This window comes from Pleurodeles waltl, chromosome 6 (assembly GCF_031143425.1).
Source record: "Pleurodeles waltl isolate 20211129_DDA chromosome 6, aPleWal1.hap1.20221129, whole genome shotgun sequence".
Lineage (NCBI taxonomy): Eukaryota > Metazoa > Chordata > Amphibia > Caudata > Salamandridae > Pleurodeles > Pleurodeles waltl.
In genome coordinates this window covers 1,180,231,603-1,180,254,827 of record NC_090445.1, presented here as the reverse complement: position 1 = coordinate 1,180,254,827, position 23,225 = coordinate 1,180,231,603, and the positions used below count along the sequence as shown (strand labels likewise).

Below are 23,225 nucleotides of genomic sequence, written 5' to 3'. Positions count from 1 at the left end.
ACGTCCGAGCCGAATGGCAGAAAGAAAACAATCTAAGATGGATTCGATGCCCATGCGCAATGGAGCCGAAAAGGAGGAGTCACTCGGTCCCGTGACTCGAAAAGACTTCTTTGAAGAAAAACAACTTGTAACACTCCGAGCCCAAAACTAGATGGCAGGACTTGTGCATAGCATGTGTATCTGCAGCTACACATACCATCGAACATATATATATATATATATATATATGTATATCTAAATCAGAATACGTCCTACCAAAGAAAGAGGCTACACATGCACTCTAGGATAATCCAATTCCAGTTTATTGAAGAGATTCCAGCCCCTGCATGTATATATCTATTTATCTTTTTGGTCCCGTTTGACAAATCTTCCCATAAATTTCTCCCAAAAATATTTCATCCTCATCTCCTTCCTGGAAAGTTTTGGGGTGATCCATCAAGCAGGGGCTGAGGAAAAAAAGGGGGTCCCAAAATGTAAAATCCCCATGCATTTTTCATACACTTCTTTAGACACGGCTACCACAAAAACTGCTGAATGGAATTACAACAAATTCGTCAGGAAGCTATATCTTGGTCCACAGATTGGGGTTGGCGTGAATCAGTTCAGTAGTTTGAGATAATAAAAGGTTAAAAAATAATTATATATATTTGTACAGTAGGGCTCACAAGAGTCTCATCAGCCTCCAGCAAGCGCGCAACTTTAAAAATGGAGCCCTGTGATTGATCGAGAGACTTGTTTTCCCTGTGAGCCTTCATGCTGTTGTGGAAGCGAGAGGCTCCCACGAGCCTCATGAGAGCGAGTACTCTGGCTGGCTGTAGGAATGTTAGAAATGAAATGGCTGCCATTACTGTGAATAATTCGAGATGTGGAAATTAAGTAAAAAGAAAAAGCTGTTTAGCTATATATGTATGAGTACTGAATACATATTGTGGTCATTTTCCTTGAGAGCAGGTGTGTGTGGGAGGTAATTACTGTGATGAGTAGATGGTTAATTTCTATTTTAAAAAAAAGTTATGATATCGCAAGACTCTTGCAGGATCATAAACAGTAGAAAGGAGCAGGCGAGCTTTGGATAAATTGTAGAATGCACACTTGCTACTGTAAGAAGGGGTAATACTGGAGATGGTGTTTGCCAGAGTATACTATTTATGCCCATCGGCTTTGTAAGAGTTGAGAGTAGTCTATAGTCTCTTCCCACACCCTACTATGCACATGAATTAACAGAAAGAGAGGAGTGTTAACAGGGAGGACAGTCCATGGACAAAGCATACTATGCACACCTGTCATCCAAGAAGGAGTGTGTCAGCGGAGAGGCCAGTCTCTCTCCACACCCCCTACTACGCACACCCGTCATCTCATCCAGAGTTGTGACAGAAGAGGCCAGTCCATTTACACAGCCTAATACGTACACCTGTCATCTGAAAGAGAGGTCTGACAGGAGAGGTTATTCCATGTACATGCCTTACTATGCACAGCCATCACCTAAGGCAGTGGTCTGACAAAAGAGGCAAGTCCATGTATACAACCTGTTACATCATCCGAGAGAGAGGACTTAGTGGAGAGGCAGTTTCTCTCTATCTATCCCATTAAGCAAACCCATCATCTGAGAAAGAGGTATGGAAGGAGAGTGCAGTCAATGTACACACCTTACTACGCACTTCCATTATGTGAGAAAGAGGTGTGGAAAGAGAGGGCAATCCAAGCAGACACCCTTCTAAACGCACCTTTCATGTAAGAGGGAGGTCTGAGGGATGATGACAGTCTCTCTTCATACCCTAATATACATATCCATCATACAAGAGAGGAGTCTCAGTGGAGAAACCAATGCACACTTCAATGTACACCTTGTCATCTGAGACATGGGTCTGTTTGGAGAGGCCAGTCTCTCCCCACATCCTACTAGACACACCTATCATGAGAGATAGGTCTCACTGGAGAGGATACTCCGTCCCACGTAATACTATTTCCCTACAATTATATTGCAATCCCGCGAGGCTCTCGCAAGAGTAGCTCACAAGCTAAAGGGAGTGAAGCTTGCTGCATGAACACGTGAGATCACACGAGATCTGGGGTGAAATTACTGAGTCTGCTACGGGTGCTTTACAATCCTGCAAGCCTCTCGCAAGAGTGTAAAAATAGAGAACTTTCTTTATGTCTGAAATGCAACAATAGATCAAATGGTTTTGTACTTTAAACAACACTTCTCATATCATACTTTTTTCAGAACTACAAAACTACACTGTTCCAAACTTAATTCCAAATGTACAATCTCATGAGCAGACTGCAAGAGCCAGACAAGAAGTCCAGTCACTTGGTATTCCACGCAGTGGCTTGTGTGTTCGGCTCCAGTGATAGTCTAACGAGAGCAGTAAGTTTGAAAATAAAATAAACAATACAATATGCATGCTGTACACACTTTAATAAAGATTAGCATTTAATAATAACAAGATGGAAAAAACACTGTACAATAGAGTAGGACCAAATTTGTAACTCTACGATCAACTACGAGAGAGATCACACACCTTAAAAATGGATGTACACAGTGAAAACACATGGTTTACAGAAAAGGAAAGGCTTATCAGTGCCTTTTTGAATATAAAGATGATGTCTGTTATGTAAAGATAGATACCAAGCCAATGGAAAGTATGCTGGGAATATTTTTGAATATGTTAGTGACAACAACTAAGAAGTTGAATATTCTCAGAACAAACATTGTTGGAGTAGTTAGTTTCTAAATAATTATAAATATATTTTTATTTAAAAAAAACTCTAGAAATTCACTGAAAAAAACATAGGTTGAAGTAACGTCATAGGTGGGAGTAATAAAAATATGAGTTTTCGATTCAAAACCCTTAGGAGTTCACTGAAAAAAAGACAATGGTTTAAGTAACGTCATAGGAGTAATGAAAATATGAGTTTTCAATTCATAGAAACCTTAGAAAATCACTGAAAAAAACAAAGGTTAAAGTGGCGTAATAGTTAGGTGAGAGTCTCCGTGACAACATTAATATTTTGAAATAAAACAATACACAGAAATTCACCAGTTATTGTTAGCATTACTAATTATAACTTGTACCCCCGCCATGCACTGCTTATGACCTCACATGACAGCCAGTCACTTCAGCTGCTGTCTTGAAATTTTGAGTAATTTGCCAAGCGGGGGCTCAGAAAAAAAAGGGGGGTCCCAAAATGCATTTTTTTCATGCAATTTGCCATAGGGATTTTGAATACAACTAAAACCCAACTGGGGGGTGTGGCCTAGCAAGATGGATGCCTAGGCGAGTTTAACAGAGCTCGTGTCAGCAGCCACATAATCCTGACTTCTGGACAATGAAAGCCGCCTCCCCTTCTTGTGGGTCTACCCGCACACACCCTTACCGAGAATAACGCTGCCCCCTGTAGCCAAGATTTACTCCTTTCCGTCTCTGGAAGGGGAGACTCTTATCAGCAGGGGAGGCTGCGTGTGCAGAGCTTGGCTCAGAATCCACAGCGGTGCGGTGGGCTTCTGGGAGAGGGACGCCTGGGGCCGCTGCCTTCCTGGAACATTCTGCCCCACCTGACGACTCAGCTGGGACCCTGGTTGAGGGTCGGGGGCCTGGCCAGACAGAGGATGCTGGTGGACGCCCGGGCTCCAACACAACCTGCGCTAGGCCTTCACCTTGGACGCCATGGAGCTCAGAGGTAGGAGGGAGTCCTACTCCACCACACAGCACCTGAAGCAGTTTCTTGCGGCGGGCCTAGGAGGCATTGTTTTCCTTCAAAAGATTTTTGATGGCAACCCAGGCCGGATGAGCCTGGCAGTGTGGGACAAAGGGCATTTAAAATAAGCCTTGGGCAGAGTACAGTGCAGCGGGAAGCAAGTGTGCTCTGAAGGGGCCCGCATGAACCTTGCATCCCCTGAGGGTCCAGTCCTACCCCATACACTTACAGGAAGCCTAAGGCCCTGTTAGACTGATTTCCAGTTTGATCCTACACCCAGGAGTAGTGGCAAGGGGCTAAGACGGTGGACCGGTCCTGATGCTGGGGCCCTGAAAATTGGAGGCAGTGAAGTAAGTACCCCCCCCACCACATGCCCTGGAACTGAAAGACCTATGAGTGATGACCCCAAAGGTGTCAGATGTAAGCGAGTGCTTCCCAAACAGCTTCTGCTGCAAAAGGTGTGAACGAGCCTGCCTGTGCCCCTGCTGTGGGAAGAACTACCTTGGGCACCCTGCACTGCTGGACTAAAATGCTGCCCTGGAAATGGGCCTGCTCTGTGCTGACCTGCAAAATTTCAGAGAGGGTAACGGAGGCAGAAGGGCATGTTGCGGTGCTCCAAAAAGAAGTAGAAGCTTTGAAAAAAATTAAAAAATCAGTATCCATTCTCCCGACATGTATGGAGGACAGAATTGCAGATGCAGAAGGGCGCTCAAGAAGGAATAACCTCTGCTTTGTTGGCTTCCCCGAGCGAGCGGAAGGACAGTCTGCAGAGTTGTTTCTTGAGGAATGGAACATGATTGCCCTGAAGCGGAGGAGTCTCTCTAATTTCTTCACTGTCGAGAGGGCCTATTGTGGGCTGGCGTCCCTGCCTAAGTCTGGGGCTCCACCTCGAGCCAACATCACTAAAATGTTTAAATTCAGAGACAGGGGCACAATATTGCGACATGCAAGAGTCCATGGGGACTCCCAGTTAGAGGGTAGAAACAATGATTTTTCAGGACTGCAGGACCTCTGCAAGAACTTTATGTCAACAAAGAAATGTTTGCGGGAACTAGACCTCCAATATAGCTTCATGTTCTCTGCAAACCATAGGGTAAAATATAAGGGGAAAAATGTACTCCTTTACCTCCTCGGATGATGCCAATGACTGACTGGAATTGTCAGCCAGATCGCCTGCAAATCTCCATCCAACCGCACAGATGGTGGAAGCGGTGCCAGTCGCAGAACAACAAGATCCTGCAAGCACTCTGTCTATTCTGTGCTGTGGTTTCAGTGCCCTTCAAACAGGGAAATCCTGGTGTGCCCCCGATGGACGTTTGGTGGTCTTCAGCTGCATATCAGATACCAGCAAGTCATTGCAGACCCACAAGAGGGGCAGGGACTACCAAAGGGATGGCACAGATCAGGGGATGGAGTGACTCCAAGAGAAGCAGCTACCCCTGGAGATTTGATCCCTTGACTGAAATGTAATTGTGTGTTTCACCATGTTTTCTATCCTTTTCAACTCTGCTACAGGATCCAGCTGGGTACAGGAAAGGGGTCTGTCAATCAGCTTTACCAATAAAGTCATGCTGAAAAAATGGGGGTAAATGCCTCTTGTTAATTTCATTTGAATGTCATATTCTCTGACTAAAGAAGGCGAATAGTAGGTTGCTTGCTAGAGGGTGGCTCAGATGAGTCGCAGTCTCACTCAGACTGGTTTGCGTGCCACTGACCTTGCCACCCTGTGGAATACTATGCCCACAGCTCCAAGCGGCTAACAAGGTTGAGGCCTCGGCCACCAGTGAAGGGGGGGGCGACCTCCATCTGGCCTAACTGTTCTGACCATAGTTGTTTGGACTCACTACCTATGGATGGGGGAAGTTCCAACTTTTTTTAGTTGTGTACGGGTGTTAGTATAAATGGCAGGTATTGGCTCTATAATGCTTGAATCAGGTCATGTATGCATGGGAAGGGTGGAGGCAGAGAATGTATGGAGCACAGTGGGACGCAGGAGTGTGCGCCTTGAAGGGACTATGGCTACTTCCTGGAATTTCTTAACCTGGAATGTACAGGGCCTAGCCCATCCTGTTAAAGAGACATAGGGTGCATTCCTATCCTGCAGGAAACACATATGGGGGGTGGAGGAGGGTCTGAATTACACAATTTAGGTGAAGTTGGAGAGGACAGGTATTTGTGAACTCTTATTACAGTTAAGCTAGAGGAGCCCTGATCTGGTTAGCCCCCGGTGTCCCCTTTGTAGCCAAGGGAGCTAAGTGGACCCTGAAGGTGGTATGTTATTGTCTCAGGAGAGCTGGATGCCAGGGATATGTGTTTAGTGAATTTGTATGCTCCCAATGTGGACAATGCAGAATTGTTTCGGTCTGTGGTGGGAAAAGCTGCTGATTATGTGGGTCCTGAGGTCCGTATGGCAGGAGATTTTAACTGTGCACTGGATGGTGTGATGCATTGATTCCCCCGAAAATGGATACCAACCCTGCAATGACGAACGTGCTCAGGGAGGTTATGGAGGGTCAAGGCTTACAGTACATATGGAGTGCAAGGTTCCTACAGGGCAGAGATTATTCCAGCTTTGTACACGCAACAGGGACACATAGCCATGTGGACTATCGTCTTTTGTCTGGTGCCCTGCCCCAATTTGTGGAGGGTGTCTCCTCTATGGCACGTTACATCTCGGACCATTAGCCCCTACTGGTCTCGATTTGAATGAGTAGGGAGGCCCCAAAAGGGCCACTATGGAGGATGTAAGCTGAGGACCTATCAGAGAGGAATGAGAAGATACATGTCGGGGAGACCACACATGTGGTCTCGCTATACGCTGATGCCGCTTTGATCAATCTGTGCCAGCCTATATATTCAGTCCCCATCATGCTGCTGTACTTGCTGATTTTAGCAAAATGTCCAGTTACACGCTAACTGCTCTAAATGCAGACTGTTTCCACTGGGAGAATTGGCTGGCAGGCCAGAACACTATCTTCCTAGATTGGGCTTCCATGGGAAATGGATAGGGATGAGGATTAGAGTCACCCACAGCGCACCGGAGTTTGAAGCTGCAAATATTGGTAGGATGCTAGATGGGTTAAAACCAACAGTGGGACATTATTCGCTTATTGTTGATTGTTTAACATAGACTGTTGTCCTGACCCCATCTCCAGCACAGCCCTGCACCCATCACTTGACGTTTGCCTGTCTTGGAACCTGCAGAAAGCCCAGGTACATTGAGACACATGTGGGTCAGGGGTGTTGGTGCTTTGAGGAGCTGGGAGGTTTCATGGTTCTGAGGCATTTCAAGCCGAATGGCCGTTGCTAGCCTGATACTCTAACCACAGATTCCTGACCCTTAGAATATAACCCAGACGTCAGACTAGATCTAGAATCTTTTCAGAAATGCTCCAACATTCCCATGGGTGTAGGGTGACCAGACCAGATTTTCCCGGACAGTCCTGTTTTTTCAGAGGACTGTCCAGGTGTCCCAACGCTTTTGTTCATTTTACATAAATGTCACAGTTTTTGGGGCAAAGGTCAGAGCAACCTGGAATCAGAAGTGAAAGGTATGCTCTCCTTTCACATGCACCTCTAGAGTCTTAAATACTTTTGCTGCGTGTGTGTGTGTGTGTTTGTGTGTGTGCGCGCACACATGCACAGACACACACCCACATATTTACAGGACAGGCCACATCTAAAAGTGATTTAAAGGCTTTAGTCCTACTTTTATGTCTAACCTGTCCTGTTTTTTTTCTTTTCAAACTTTGGTCACCATACATGGGTGCCATTGTGCAACTCCATTCTGGCTTTGTACTGCCCTCAAAATAACAGAGTGGAGCCAAATATAAACACCACCCTTCGATTTGTAAGGGTATCAGCCTGAGTGTCTAGTTTTTCCAAACTGTGTTTCATTTAAAGCACGAGTAGGCAGGATATGGGTTGCTGTCCAAAACAGGTTGTGTTTTGACTATAATTTCCTCAACAGGACATAGGACATGGCTTTTCTGCCTGTGTGTCTCGTCTCAGAGCTTGCTGTGCCGTGCAACCAAATCCCCTTCAAATCACAACTCTCTTTTTGGGGTTCTTATGCCAGCATTCTGTGCCCCCTCTTTTTTACCTGATTGGCACTCCAGCCACATTTCTATGCTGATCTTTCCCTATGGCAGCCAGACCCTCACATATGTGCTGTCATTTTGATGCTGCACTATCAGGCGCCGCCACAATTGCCTTAATAAAGAGCTTTTTTTTTTTTTTTTTAAAGCACAGAGTCATAAAGGGAGGGCTGGAGTGTGGCAGAAATTGACCCTCTCCAGGTACTGCAGGGTGGAAGCACTCCTGTTGCAGGCAATGCGGTCTATTCCACACCTCAAAAGGCTGCATGGAAACTAAAAAGTGCTTCACACAGGAGCACAGATGCATTAAACAGTATTGACAGCTCCAAGTAACTAACTTTGATCACAGACTGGTTTCAAATATAAACAGTGGAGAAATGCTAACCATGAGCCCCTTTCTCTGTGTTCTGTGTAACTTGAATAATTTAAATCAGAGGTACCGTAAGGGAAACATGAACAACACACTTGGAGCTTGCCGTTGTTAGCATCAAACTCCTGTGGAGGCTCATGTTCTGAGCGCATACAGATACTAAGAGAAAAAGCAAATTTGCTGCAATGATTACTAAACCAAGTTTTACGGAGTGATTAAATGGCAAATTCGTAAGTAACACAAATAAAGAATTTGCATATTCTGTAAAGGGGAACCCACATTGTTAAAATATAATTTGAAGATTGTTTCATAAGCACTTGTTATTTATGCTAGTGCCAATGCTGAATGTCAAACCACTTTAATTGTTCTACCTTCTGCTAGATAACCAAATTTATCATGGAACAAGTGTAAAAAAGTGTTTAATCACCGTGCCAAAGTGTGTAGTACTAATTTGACTTAGAAAATGAGAACATCTTTATTGATGTACTGGTTAGGTACAGTGGTTTGTCTATTTGTTTGAGTTCCTGGCGGGAGATAAGTGGAAAGTCTGAAAGGAAGGTAGTTATATGTGAAGGGGTCTGTGTAGAAGAGGGAGCTACTACTGGGTTGGCTTAGAGATCATTATATAATCTAGAAAACCTTAAACAATTTCACCCTGGGAGTGTAATAAGGCCCCTTCACGGGTTATAAATTCAGCAATGGGAGTTTGAGTGGAGTCATGGGTGGAGAGCCAAGCTAGCAAATTACCCAATCTCTCACTAGCAATCTCCCTGTGTTGCCATTCTAAGTGGACATGAGTAATGTACTGTTTGTAGTCAAAGGGTCAGGCTTCGAAGAGAGGTTCTCCATAAGGTAACATGTTGTCGCTCTAGGTATCTAGTGGCATCTGCCGCCCGGGAAACTTCTCTCTCCTTTAATTTACGGGTATGGGCGGCCTCGAGCATGTACTGGCCTCGTATGACCCCTTTGAGGGCATCCCATTCTATGGAACAAGAAGTGGTGGTGCCCGCATTTGCCTCAAAGTAGTAGCCTGTACTGGCAGACAGCGAGTCCCTGAAGGGTGGGATCAGGGCCAAACAATTGATGACACGAATGTGCACTCAAGGTGTTTAAGGAAGCTGAACCACAAACATTAAAAGGTAAAAGGGAAAGCAGTGGTCTTTTAAAATAAAGGTGCAATGTCACCTGTGATGAGGGGCATTCACCAAGAGTAAATCGTTTGAGAGAAATAAGTTAGAAGCACCAAGAGAGCGAGACAAAGTGGAAAGAAAGATGAGATGCAAGAAAGAAGATAAACTGCAAGAGAGAAATGAGATGAGGACAGAGAAAGAAAGGCACACTTTTGGTGCACACTCAAAGCACCACAAGCAGTGGAAAATCGGCTGCACGCAGGTCAGTATGTGTCAGAATGTCAATTACCAATTCAACTCAAGCAGCTCTAGAAGTGAAGCACTCAAGTACTGCATCATACTATCATGACACAGATAGGCTGGTAGGAGCTCCAGTACTTTGCTTAGCTGAGATAGGACAGCTATTGTGTATCAAAAATAGCAACAGTAGCAGGCCGCCAATTAATGCCAAAGTTATTAGGAATTCACCAAAGACACTAGAAAAGAGTAACTCCAAATATAGTCTGGAAAGTGCTAACAAATCCAGAATCAACAGCCTTAAAAAAGTGCACCAGTTGGATGTGTTAAATATTCTGCTCACCAATTCTCCAAAATGACTGAGGAAGCTGGTATTTAATAAGGATTGTATCTCTGTTGATGACCTTGCTAATTGAAGGACCTAGGGCTCTCGGGCTGATGTCAGAGCTACATGTTTTTATAACAACAGTGCCATTAGTCTAATTAGCTTGTCAAAATTTACATTTGAAGTAGCAACGTGCAGCCACATTTCTGCTACTCTTATCTCTTGCGTGGGGACCTATAACACATGGTGGTGACAAATTACAATTTGAGAAACCAAAATCACATAGGCAATTTCAGGCTTCATTCCGCTCAACAGTCTTCACTATTCAGCATCACATAACTTTCATTCGAAAGTATCTGAAATACTGAGTGAATCAAAGAGGGTCGGAGTATCCTTCAGATAGCATCCCAAGTTCACTATGGCAGCGCTACAAGTGACGTGCAAGTACACCTGCTTGCAAATCACAGAATACCTAACAGTAGTGTTATATTCGCTTCTGGTAAAAAAGACCTCTGTTTCACTTTTTAAATATTTCTAAGTGGAAGGCAACTCCCATACCTTGTGGATGTAACTGGCTCCTATCTGCTCAAACCTGGCAACAGCAAAATGTTTCAAACGCTTACTGAACAGAAATTAGGAAATGGGCAGATTGAGTTCCCTGTGTATTAGTCATACTGCTGATGGAATTTCTGCTACAGCAAAAGGTAACTTTTCCAATTTCCCAATGTTAATCATGATGTAACTAGATTCTTTTTTTAGCCATTATCTGCTGTCTGGTCAAATTGAAGGCGGCAATAACTCAGTAGAGTGGACATGTTGCCAAGGCACAGGGCCACATTTGAGGACCTGCATGTCCAACCCAACTGCATAATGGACCCAAATTGGCTGGGTCCATGATGTAAAAATGACATAAAATTTTGAGTGATGCCTATCGCAGATGACACAATGTTATTTACTGTCTAAATGCGGCTGGACAATGTGTTCATACCATTACAGACAACGCCTAAAGCCTTTTCCAAGTGTTTCTTTATAAATCTGCCTTAAAAATGCAGCGGTTTCCATTTGCGAAAGCTTCCAAATTTCATTAGAGGTGGCATACAGAAAACATTTTGAGCGTGGTTTTCTAGAACCCAACAAGAAATCTTGTATGTCAACCTCTTCTGAAAGGAGACTAAGGTGTTCTTTAACAGCTGCTAATTTGAAGGAACATAGCCCCTGCTGGCAATGTTTACCCACACTATTTATGTAGTAATGATACCAGAGTGTTGAACTGTGACATAGCAAGGGTCCGGTTGGTGTGCTCTGAAACACCGTGTGGAATTAACAAAATGTGTCTGACACCCATTTGTGTCCACTGGCCACAACAACCACCCGCCGGGATGTAAAAGTGAGGAATTAAAGCTACCATCCTGAACCCAAATAGTAAGCTGCTCTTTGGTGTCATTTAAAAATGTCTGCCATTTGTGAAATTTTGCTGGTGTCTGGATACTGGGCGCATGCAGTTCTTGTATTTTTGCTAACCCCAGGCAGGTTGTTTGTTGAACTGTGTCATTCAGAAATAGTATGTGTAAGGGAGTAATGCATGCTCTAAATAAAACATTTGTACCCTGCATTTGCCAATCCTGTGTATCCAATACACTCCGTAAATCAACATTTTCAAAAATTCATAGCCCTCAACGGCAAGCTGGGAAACAAAATCCAAATAGATAAATTTTGTGTTAGTTAGGAAAACATTTCTCACTTTAGAAATTAATTTAGACTAATATGACTCTGCATTTTTAGCATAATGCCCCGAAAAATATGCCAACTTTTCATTCTACGTTTTGGAACACCCAAATGGAGAAGTCGGCCAGTGCTCCCATTGTGTGTCATTTAAAACTGATCTTGGGTTACTAACTCCGTGATAATAAGAAAAATGTCATAATTTGCTGTATTCAAATATACATCTTCACTTTCAAATACAGTATAATATTCATGCCCAGAAAGCATTTAATCATCTGTTTTAGCATACCGATCATCAGAAACAACCCCAGGTTTAAGGATATAATTTATAGAAACTTTGAAAATATATGGAATTTGAATTACTTCAGTAGGACGGAATAAATCATATGGTACTTTATCCCACGCAATCCCATCAGGAATCGGAACAGCTGAAATGTTCACAAGGCACAAGTCTCTCCGGACCTTATGGGAAGAAGGGCAAGGTGTCAAAACCTCATCCACCAGCTCAACAACAGAGTGTTCAGGAAGATAGTGACCATTTATCAATAAAAAAGGAAACAAAGACAAACCCAGTCCAAAGCAGCAAGGCAAGCAATGTCAGGAGTATCCATAGATAGTACCATGGACCAACCAGATAATTGTTTTTAAGCCATTTATAAAGCTTATGTGTTGCTTAAACAGGTGCAGTTGCAGATATAGAAGGATTTGAAGAAAAGTCGTTTATGTCAACAAAATAACCAGAAGCTGTTTGTGCAAAGACAGGAGCCGGTGCAGAACTGGTAGATGGACCCAATGGTGGTGGTTCATAATAAGCAATTTCATCAGTCTTTGTTGAATTGAAATAGCAAATATCGGTGGTTTGGATGTTTCTTGTCTGTGAAGTGGTGACAGGAAGGTGCAGAAGTTTGTTCTCCGCCCTCCCCAAGCACAGGGAGAGAACTGTAGTACTGTTACTTGCAGAAGCATTATTGAGTGCTTGTAGCGGTATAGCCCATTGGGTAACGAGGGAGGCTAGGAACTACCCAGGAATCCTCATGGTCTACTGTGCAGAATCAGCCACAAGGTGCAATTCAACACTGTCAATTGAAACAATACGGTTTTCGTTAGAACCAGGCAACGGTGGTATGATGACAGTTCTGGTACTGTGTATTCCCAGGACTGGAACCAGTGCTCCATAGGATGGGCCAAATTCCTTCTTTACAGCAATTTTCTCTCTTACTAGATCCCCAACTTTAGGAATCCAGACGGTTGATGTTGGCAAATCCCTCATTTCTAAGGTGGCGGCCGAGGCAGGTTAATTTTCGTCACATAATTTTTCTGTAAAACACTGGCACGTTCATTTATGTAAAATGGTATTTCTGCCACCATTACGCCAGTGCCATCAAGATCTGGGACATAAACAGGTATCCCAAACAAGACCTCATAAGTGGTGAGTCCTCCCAAGGACCTTCTGAGCAGATTATTTAATGCTCTCTGGACCCCATCTAGGTGATGAAGCCAACTACGACCAGAACCTAATACCCCTGCTGTTAAGGTTAACTTTAAGTCGTGGTTTTTCCTCTCCACAACCAATTTTCCCTCAGAATGATATGGTGAGGATCAATGGAGTTAAACACTCATCCTTGCCATGGTGTCACAGAATGGTCTGGAGGCAAAAGCAGGGCCCTGGTTCAAGTGGAATGCTGCAACCACATATGTCCTGATGAAGACTTGCAAATCTTTAATAGCAGTTCAGGCATCAGCCGATCGTTGTGGCTATTACCACAGGAACTTAGAACATGAGTCAGAGACTAAGATGTATTTGTATGCACTATCTGATTGTAAGGGACCGCAATGGACCAGGTACACACATTGAAGTGGTTTATTGGACACTACGAGGGATGTCTGTGGTGGTTTTTTGATGGTAGACCCTTTGATTTGTTGACAGATATCACAGCAAATGACATACTGTTTGGTCTGTTTGGTTAGACCTGGCCGCCAATAGCATTTTTTGTAGCAGATAAATAATAGCCGCCACACACGCATGGGGAGAAGCACATAATTATGCGCTCCTTTAATGAGATCTGGTCTCTGATCTCTGTCGGGGTATCACCCGCCCCCAGAACTGTTGCAAATGTAATATTGTGGGCACTGAGGTGGTAGGAATTTTTAGCAGGGTATGCTTTTGGTAGAGACCTGCTTTCAGCCAAAGCTTTCACTGCAGCCAATGTCTCATTAACCAGTCTTATGTGAGAACGAGTAATTGTAGCTACCGAAGCCGTAGCTACTGTGGATTTGACAGCTTCATCAGCCAAAGTATTTCGTACAAAGTGTACTCCTACGTGTTGGTGGCCCAGTGTATGAACTACATAAGCTCTTGTAATTTGTCCGTAAGATCTGCTACCCTCCCTAAAAGATTATGGGCCTGATTCTAACCCTGGCGGGCGGGTGGGAACCAGCATTTGGCCGCCATGCGGCCAAAATACCGCTTCCCCCAATCTGACATTCCCGCTGGGCATGGGCAGTGCAGGGGCCCCCAGGACACCCCTTACCGCCAGCCTCTTCCTGGCGGTGAAAACCGCCAGAAACAGGCTGGCGGTAAGGGGGTCAGAATCCCCAGGGCAGCGCTGCTCTGGCGGATTGGCCAAGCCGGGGCAAAAACGGCGGGAAACCGCCGGCCCCAGTTTTCTGACTGCGGCTTTACCGCCACGGTCAGAATGGGCTTGGAAGCACCGCCAGCCTGTTGGCGGTGCTTCCGTCATTCGTGGCCCTGGCGGTCTTGGACCACCAGGGTCAGAATGACCCCCTATGTGTTTGATGGAGTTCCCTTCTGAATCTCTGAATCCGTTCAGGTGCCAATGAAATAAGTAATCATTATAGAACTGGACACAGTAGTACAAATAACACAATCAAAGTGGACTATTAAGGATCCATATGTTGCAGTGCAAAGGAAAAAAAAAAAAAAAGAGAGAGACTTAAGCTCTGCAAATTGTGCAGTGCGGTCTCCTAGGGTCTGCATGTAGGTATGTTGAGGGTGGAATGTACCATCCTTCATGACTAACTGCTTCAACACTTCCGGTAGATGCGCAAGTGTCGGTGTACTATGTGTAGCGGTGTATATTGCAGCAAAGACTGTGCCGTAAGTGGAACAACTCTCAATTGAGGGAACCATTCCAAATGGCAAGCGCATTGTGAGAATTTTATTTTTGTCTTGGGGTCCTGTATGGGGAAACACTGCTTCCAGCTGGTTGGCTTTTTTCGTGACCCAGAATGGAATATTTTCCAGCAAAGTGGGCGCTTTTCCCATTACTGAACGAACAGTTTGTGGATTAATCCCTGTAGCAGCCATTTGATTTATAGCTGCAGCAGCCCTCGCTGGAGCAGTGTTCAAAGTCTGCATTACAAATTGTATAAATCTTCTATATATAGCTACTAGCTCATTGTATAACATGCATACTTCTGCTACTGGCAGAGATTGAACATAGGACATGGTGTGTACCTGGACAATGTTTACAAGTTGGACCATCATTGCTTAAATTACCTAACCAAACTAGTTGCATTACATGGAAGGGTGCCATTAAACCAATCATGGTGGTCTTGATAATTTAGTGGTATTTCTAAATATTGGTATGCTCTGTAGTGTAATGGTACATTCGCTATTCTGTATGCATGAAATGTGTTGGAGTCAGCCTTTATTTCTGGGAAGGTGACCCATGAGTAAAATATTTCTGTTCTGTAAGCATCTTGAGCTTCAACTATGAAGGTGACATCCCGCCCTCATTTGTTAATCCATTAGCTAAAAGGAAATGTGTGACAGGTTGTCTACAGTACTCTCAAATGTTAACTGGTTGCCCCATTTTAAGCAATAGGCGTCAGAGTCCGGAACAGCAATGCGGGAATCCTTTTAAAGGTTCAACCTTGAACAACCTAAAGCCTAGGTAGGTTCTTCCTGTTCAGCTGAGAAGGTCTTTACCTAAGACCACTGACTTCTCCGTAAAATGGTAATATAGGTACCTTAGTGTGTGGGACAGAGATACTCAGGGGACCTGTATAATTAGTGCCATCCCAACCTTGGCAGCACCATGTCGTAGGACTCCCGATGTTAGAATGAGACTGCTGGATTAAGGGCGGCAGCTCCACAGTTTCTGGGCGACAGATTCAATCTCACACCGTCTTGACAGCTGTCAGCCCAACCCTTTAGGCTAGCTAGCAGCACCTCACCAAAACCTGAAAGAAAAGGTAATTTGTGACAGTCTGAAACATGGCACTTTATGGCTTCTCAGCGGAAGTTGTGGTTGACAAGTCTTGTAGTGAATCCTAGTTTGTTTTAACGGGATAACAGGAGTTAGCTTAGCCGTAGGCTTGTAAGCTCGTGCCCCCGTCACCTAGTGACTTTTAACCTACTTAGCTTGCTCTGTCTTAGTCCATTAAATTATTTATTTCCTTTAAGATGGCGGCCTTGTTTATAGTTAGGCCACTTGTTATGGGTTTTATTATCAGTGTCACAGCGCCAAGGCGTCAAGATCAAGCACGAAAGACAAACATACAGTAGGTGTTCACACTTAGGGATTTTCCCTCTCCATACTTTCGAGAGATGTTGATATTAATTGCTGTCCCAAGCATGCCTGTTATCTATTGTTTTGAATTACACGTACGTCAGGGGACCTTGTAGATCTGTATAAATACATCACACTTTAGACAGATAATCAGAGGGATTCCGACCAGAGGGCATCGCCACCATCGCTGATACCGATGCTGCAGTCGTCTTGACGCTGACCCAGTCTTCGTGTCCCTACGGAGTCTGAGATAGAGACCTCATTCCAAGGTAACGAGGGTTGGGGGCTCCTCTCATGGACATGGTTTTGGCAGATTAGGTTTAGCAAACCCAGCTCTCCTTTAGGTAGGAGGTTAGGCCTAGTCTCATTAGGGTATTAGGGCATATTCCATCTCGTACATATATATATATTTCCTTCATATATTGCAAAAATGGTGGGGGTCTTTATAACCATGACTCTCTTCTTCACAATACTGTTACTTGGTATATTCATTATCCTAATCATTGCAGTTCATGCAACTTATAGCAAATGGCAGTTATGTTAAATAAAAACTATTATACCTTCACTGCATCTGTGTTATTGCCTTTGTTTGTATGAGACATAATAGATCTGTGAGAAAAGAGTAATTTCCGTTTAACCACGACAACCCTGAGATATCTTACTTTGAGTCCATGCGTAAGCGACTGCTACAAATCACCTTTTACTATGATGTTTCTGGTGAGGTACTGCTAGTGAGCCGGTAAGGTTTGGACAACAGTTACAACTAAGTTGTAGGAAAAGACTTAGTCACCTACAAACGAAAGTACTGTCATCCTGAGACCAGCAGTCTTGCTCAGAGCAAGAGTCCAAACTACGACAGTCTCACCGCTTTCTCTCGTTAGCAAATAGTCTCATACCCACACATAGGCCAAAGAAAGAGATGCAGGATGGTTTTCAATACTTTTAAGAATGCAATCTACGATAAAATGTGTGGGCAGCTATTATTAGGGCAATGTGACGTAATAGTATTAGAATGGTGGTAACCAGTAAGAAGAAAATAAACAGTCCCAGCATATTGGAATAACATACACAGATAAATTCTACCTAACCGCTAAGAGCACAAATAATAACCAAATCTGTCTGTACTTAGTCCATGAGTGGAGCACCCATTCCCATTACCTGAAAGATTGGGGTCTGCCCACCGTCTCCGGGAATGGCTGTAGAGACAGGGCCGAGGTTAGCAATGTAATGCCATGCAGCATGAATGAAATCCTGGCTAGAATTACCTCCCTGTTGTCTCTTGGCATATACAGTGTTTTTATAAGAAACATAGGGGGTCATTCCGACCCTGGCGGCTGGCGGTATGTTGGCGGTAACACCGCCAACAGGCTGGCGGTGTTCCGGCAGCAATTCTGACCGTGGCGGAAAAGCCACGGTCAGACCGCCGGCCCCTCCACTTTCCCACCAGGGCAGCGGTGCAAGCACCGCTGCCCTGGGGATTATGAGTCCCCAACCGCCAGCCTGTCCGTGGCGGTAAACACCGCCATTGTAAGGCTGGCGGTAAGGGGACTGGGGGTGCCCCTGCACTGCCCATGCACTTGGCATGGGCAGTGCAGGGGCCCCCAGGCATAGCCCCATCGCGCATTTCACTGCCCGAATTTCTGGCAGTGAAATGTGCGACGGGTGCTACTGCACCCGCTGCACATCAACATTGCCGCCGGCTCTATTACGAGCCGGCGGCAATGTTGATGTGCCATTTCCGCCGGCCCAGTGGAAATGTCGGAATAGGGAGGCATGAATACCGCCGGCAATGGCGGTATTCTGTCTCCCCCGGCCTCGGCGGTCTGAAGAAAAGACCGCCGAGGTCGGAATGACCACCATAATCTTGTTCTGTGAAAAAGGCCTAACGTGAGCATATGCCTAAGAGTCGGACGGTTTACATATTCTTGTGGCGACAATTGCTAGCTGGATTTTCATGTACCTGTTCTTGTCCAACTTGGACAGGAGTACATGGTGAAATGCCGAGCACAGAATAATAATAATGCTTTCGCAGAATCACAAAGTTACAGCTGATTAGAAAATAAAAACATCCCCGCTAAAAGCAGGCTACCTTAAAATAAATAAAACTGAATATATGAAATCAGATCACATCTGTAGGTAAAAGGGCACAAACTGCAGGCCTAAGCTAAGCTAAAATGTGTGCCCAAGCAGAGTGTAGAATGAATCCACAAGACTACATATCATGGAAATAGGAGTTGTCTATTTGCAAGTTTACTAACTTCAATCTCAATAACCTTTGTTTTTATTATCTGGGGTATTATAAGAAAACAGAAGAATATTTGGCAGCAAGTATGGATCTAACTAAAGACTCAATTTTTATCTTCCACTAATGGTGAACAATGAACTTCTAATTCTCTGGTTTGAATCCTGGCCACAGCTCATCACTTCAGAGCTTCCAAATTGGTTTCTCTTGGTACGTAGAGGTTTTAACATAAAAATAACTTGTCAGATAATTGGGTGCCCCTCCATTACCTATTACAATGATTATTTCGGACACTCAGAGAAAACATTTTTGGAACGCAAAATCAACTATTTTTGTCATTGTTGGATAATTCTGGCCTCAACTTATTGAATGGGTTCAAAAACTGACTTCCAGAGGCAACTTACTTATTCCCAGGAGAGCTGCTCTGCTCCTGTAGAAAACCCATTCATGAAAACTCAAAACCTCTCATGGGTTCCTACCTTTGAGATTGAGGATTGTCCTAACCGAAACACCCAGCCTTAAAGTATAGATACTCAATTTCCAGGGACAAGAGCAACGTCTCAATAAAGCAAACTGCATTCGTTTTTTAATAGTATTGAGGGAAAAGAGGTTTTAAAATAAGATGGGTAAAAGGCTGAAAAGGGGGGTGAAAATGTTGTGGCTGTACATAAAGACATACTGAATTTTTAATTGTATATCACTAAGACTTTTTGTCAGATCTTTTTATTGACTTTCATTGTTAACTGAACTGTTGCAGATAACACACCCAATTCACATTTCCCAGCTCACCCAGTGCATGCACAACACCCTTTACACTTGAGGTAGAATGTTTTCAATTTAGAGTCCCCTCCCCCTCTTTCCCATTAGTTCTTCTTAAAATGCTAAAAAAAAAGAGCCCAGATCCTATTCGCACCACTAGAATTGATACTCATTCTCATAATGTGCAAATAACTGTGCAACCAGTTAGATTATGAATCTACGCAATTAGTGGACATAAATGAGGAGGGCATGTCTTGATAAGTCCTTAACATCCAAAACAAAAATATTAGACTCTTAAGATAAATATACAGTCATACAAAAGTTAATAATGTATACTAAAAATGCTGGCTAAACGAAATTGGCAGAAGTTCACAAGAGGCATTATAAAAAAGTGACTATTGGAAAATCAGGTATATTGTGATGTGTATACATCAAATCCTAAGGTTCCCCAAACATGGTGAGCAGGACTGGATGGTCACATACGCACATGTTTCAATGATCAGACAGAACAAGTTATCTCAAATTGTAATACAAACTTAATTGTAAACTTCCCTTTACGATTCCCTCACGTCTTTAAATTCCACTGCAAAGTCTTTGTTGTGAATGGTCCTGATGGTTGAATAGGAATCATTTTCAACAATATTGGACTTGGTGCTCATAATTTTCATAACATTATTCAGAGCAGTGTGCCAACTAGACAGTGTCCGCGATACCAGGAGAGTTTACTTATAGTTCCTATCCACAAAAAGGGAAATTATTGTTTATCTTCCAGCTGCTGATTACTGCCATGCATTACTCTTTGAGCAAGATCTTTGCTATGTCAATTTTTATTAATTTTCAGAAATAGGTAGATGAGCAGAGTCTCTTCTGCAGTAAATCACTCAAGGAGCCCCAACATTACTATTCTATAGATTATACATTTAAGACATTTTAAATTCCATCTATTGGGCCTTATTGTGGATTACTGTACTACAGTCGGAATTCTATTGCCGTACTACACTGAACCTAGTTATTAGGCACCAAGACCTCTGTTAGGTTGGGAATCTGGGCAAAATGGGCATACCCATGGAACCTGTACCTTGAAGTGGTCAAGCAGAGATTCCCACTGAGATCTGTATTTTTTCAGAGACAATATGGCTGTCATGCAGTAACTGAGTTTCTGCAACTAATGTCCAAACAGTCTTTATTAGGACAGGTAACACTTTTAAATTAACTTAAAAAAGGAAATTTAATTTGAGGTTAAATTTCGCATCTTGTTGGTTTAACATCGAGAAAATAGACATGGTTTCCAAAAACTATTGGTTAGGTTTCCATGGGAGCACTAATCGAGTTTTGATGGTTCAAAGGACTTGTTTCCTTGCTCTCTCCGGCATATATAGTACTACATGTTACTTATGGTAGGATTGTCCTTCCACTTACTGAGTTATAGAAGTTTGGGTAGGCCTGAGAGCTGGATCCTGTTTGTGCAGCCTTGATTCAATTTAATACCGGCTTTAGGAAGCAACACAGGAGCAAAACATATAACTACACTGTCTCCTTTGCTAAAAGTCCCACTTTTTGCCAAAGTGCCATACTTCTCTTTCTACTCATGTGGCTATTTTTAAAAGTATCATTCATTGTCCTGATTATTTTAAACTAGCATGGCATGTAAAGATGAGAAATGGCATTTCAATTGTTCTTCAAAAGCACCGTATGCCTTTTCATTTTGATGAACAAAATATATCCAGTGATTATGTAGAAAGCGAAAGGGTAGGTGTGGACAGTGGGAGGAGTAAGGGCATGGAGATGGGAGGGGCATAGGGAGATGAAGCAGGAAAGGAAGGGCTGACAAGAGGAAAAGAGGAATAGTGAGGGGGGGGAGAGGAATAGAGGTGGGGAAAAGGGGTGGATGGGAGGAACTGACTAGGAAGGGAGGGAAACCAAAATCAACAGAGTGAGGAGTGAAAGTCACAGCAGAATCCAGTAAGGAGTGACCTGAACTAATAGGAATCCTTGGCACTGCAAGAAACTCCATGGCTAAGAGACACAACCCCATATGACAGGGTAATTCACGTAAAGAGCTACAAAGAAGGTGTACACAAGGAGGGAAGAGGGCACCCTTTTTAGAGAACACCCTTTTAGGGAAGAGGGGGTGCATATGGTAGGTGACATTAATAGAGTGTAAGAATGGAAAGAGATACTTGTTGACAAGTAAGATCCCCGAATGGTATCCACTGCTTCAGCCATTCAGAAACGGCGTTCATTTGTGCAGGAGGTCCCACAGGTCTCCTCCTACTTCCAAATGCACAGGAATAGGGCACCAGACCACCCAATGGAAATGTCAAAAATACTTAACTTTTAACACAGGTGCCCAATACAAGACCCAAGGGGACAAAATCTTTGGAAAATATTGATCCAAAAAGAGAATATTTACATTAAAGAACTCAATGCTATAATGTCTATGTCAAGTTAAAGAGAAATACAGATGTAAACATATTTTGTGACTACAGTTACATGTTTAATATTGCTTATTGGAGTGACATCAAGAAACAACAAGGTTGAGTCCAGCAATGTTATTCAGCATTGCAACTCATGAATGGCAGTTACTTTATGTCCTTACCTCTGTATCCTCTTCATCGGAGAACAAGCCTTTAGTGTGTGTTTTATTGGAAGGATGCAATAAAGATTTGGATCCCTCTGGTGTAGGCTGTGAGAACTGAAATAAAAAACACCCAGCTCATTAACTACAATTCAACAACAATACTGCACTACCTTTCAGAAAGCACAAATGTCTATGATAGATAAAAACAACACTACTTGAGATGACCGAAACTCATAAAATGCAAATTTAGAACTGAGCAAGGGAAATGCTTTTCCTACTTACAAGAAACAAAAAAGGTGCTTGCAATTACAAACTATTAAATATAATATTTATGCATGTAGACTGCAATCTGCTTATAAAAGACTACCTACAGATGGTACTTAATGACATGAACTACTAATGTTGGTCACGCAAATGAAGCACTTGCTTTTATATGTTCATGGGACTCACCAGTGATTAGCAATACGTTCCTAACATAAAGGTGAAAATAATTTAGCACAAATACCACAAACATTGCCAAAAGAGCTATGGAATATTTCAGAAGGTGAAAAGAATAACTTATTGACACAAATATCATTGTTTTTTTTTTTCCTATTGAAATCAGGAAGATGCCAGAAAAATGTCAATCTAATATTGAAGGGGGTCGTGTTCTAGAGCTGATGGATTAAGAAAAGGACTGGTAAAGCGTTTCTGAATTTTTGACCTTGGGAATGTTCCATACTGCAAATGACTCACCTCTAATAAACTTAAAGCCTCAAGTGATAGTATAACGATTAAACAAGGAGCATTTAGTGGCACCAGAGAGCTCAGCATAGAGTGGCTTTTTTAAGTGGGTGCATTAATTTATTAAATAATTCTTACAAAAAAAAGAGGAAGGTTCAACACAAAAGACACGTCACGAAGAATAAGAAGGGTTGCTGTGCTGAATAAAATGACATTTATTTTTAAGGGAACGATGGCTCTGTATATACTATCTCAAAGTAAGAGATAGTGTGCACAGAGTCCAAGGGTTCCCCTTAGAGGTAAGATGGTGGCAAAATTAGATAATTCTAATGCTCTATTTTGTGGTAGTATGGTCGGCAGTAGGCTTATCAGAGGGTAGTGTTAAGTATTTGTTGTACACACACACACACAAACAATACATGAGGAACAAACACTCAAAGGCTTACTCCAGGCCAATAGGTTTTAATATAAAAAACAATATTTTCTTAGTTTATTTTAAGAACCACGGGTTCAATATTTTAAGTAAATACATAAAATGCAAGGTTCTCCACACAGGTAAGTTAGGAACTTTGAATACAAGCAATATCATACACAGTCTTTGTTAAAATGGCAGTAAGCTATTTTAAAAGTGGACACTGTGCAAAAATCAACAGTTCCTGGGGGGAGTTAAGTAAAGGTTAGTTTGTGAGGTAAGTAAGACACTTACACATCTCAGTTCCTGGGCATAGGCAGCCCACCGTTGGGGGTTCAAGGCAACCCCAAAGTTACCACACCAGCAGCTCAGGGCCGGTCAGGTGCAGAGGTC

General features: G+C 43.1%; 1 protein-coding gene across 7 annotated transcripts in view; it reads right to left on the bottom strand.

Moving 5' to 3' along the window:
• The window catches only part of LOC138300721 (WASH complex subunit 2-like), a 780,011-nt gene that overhangs the window by 553,499 nt on the left and 203,287 nt on the right, over positions 1 to 23,225 (bottom strand). For all 7 annotated transcript variants that reach the window (XM_069240414.1, XM_069240416.1, XM_069240417.1 and 4 more), the window contains one exon: positions 21,716 to 21,811. In XM_069240414.1, coding sequence (XP_069096515.1) covers positions 21,716 to 21,811 — 96 coding nt within the window. The remainder of the gene's footprint in view (positions 1 to 21,715; positions 21,812 to 23,225) is intronic.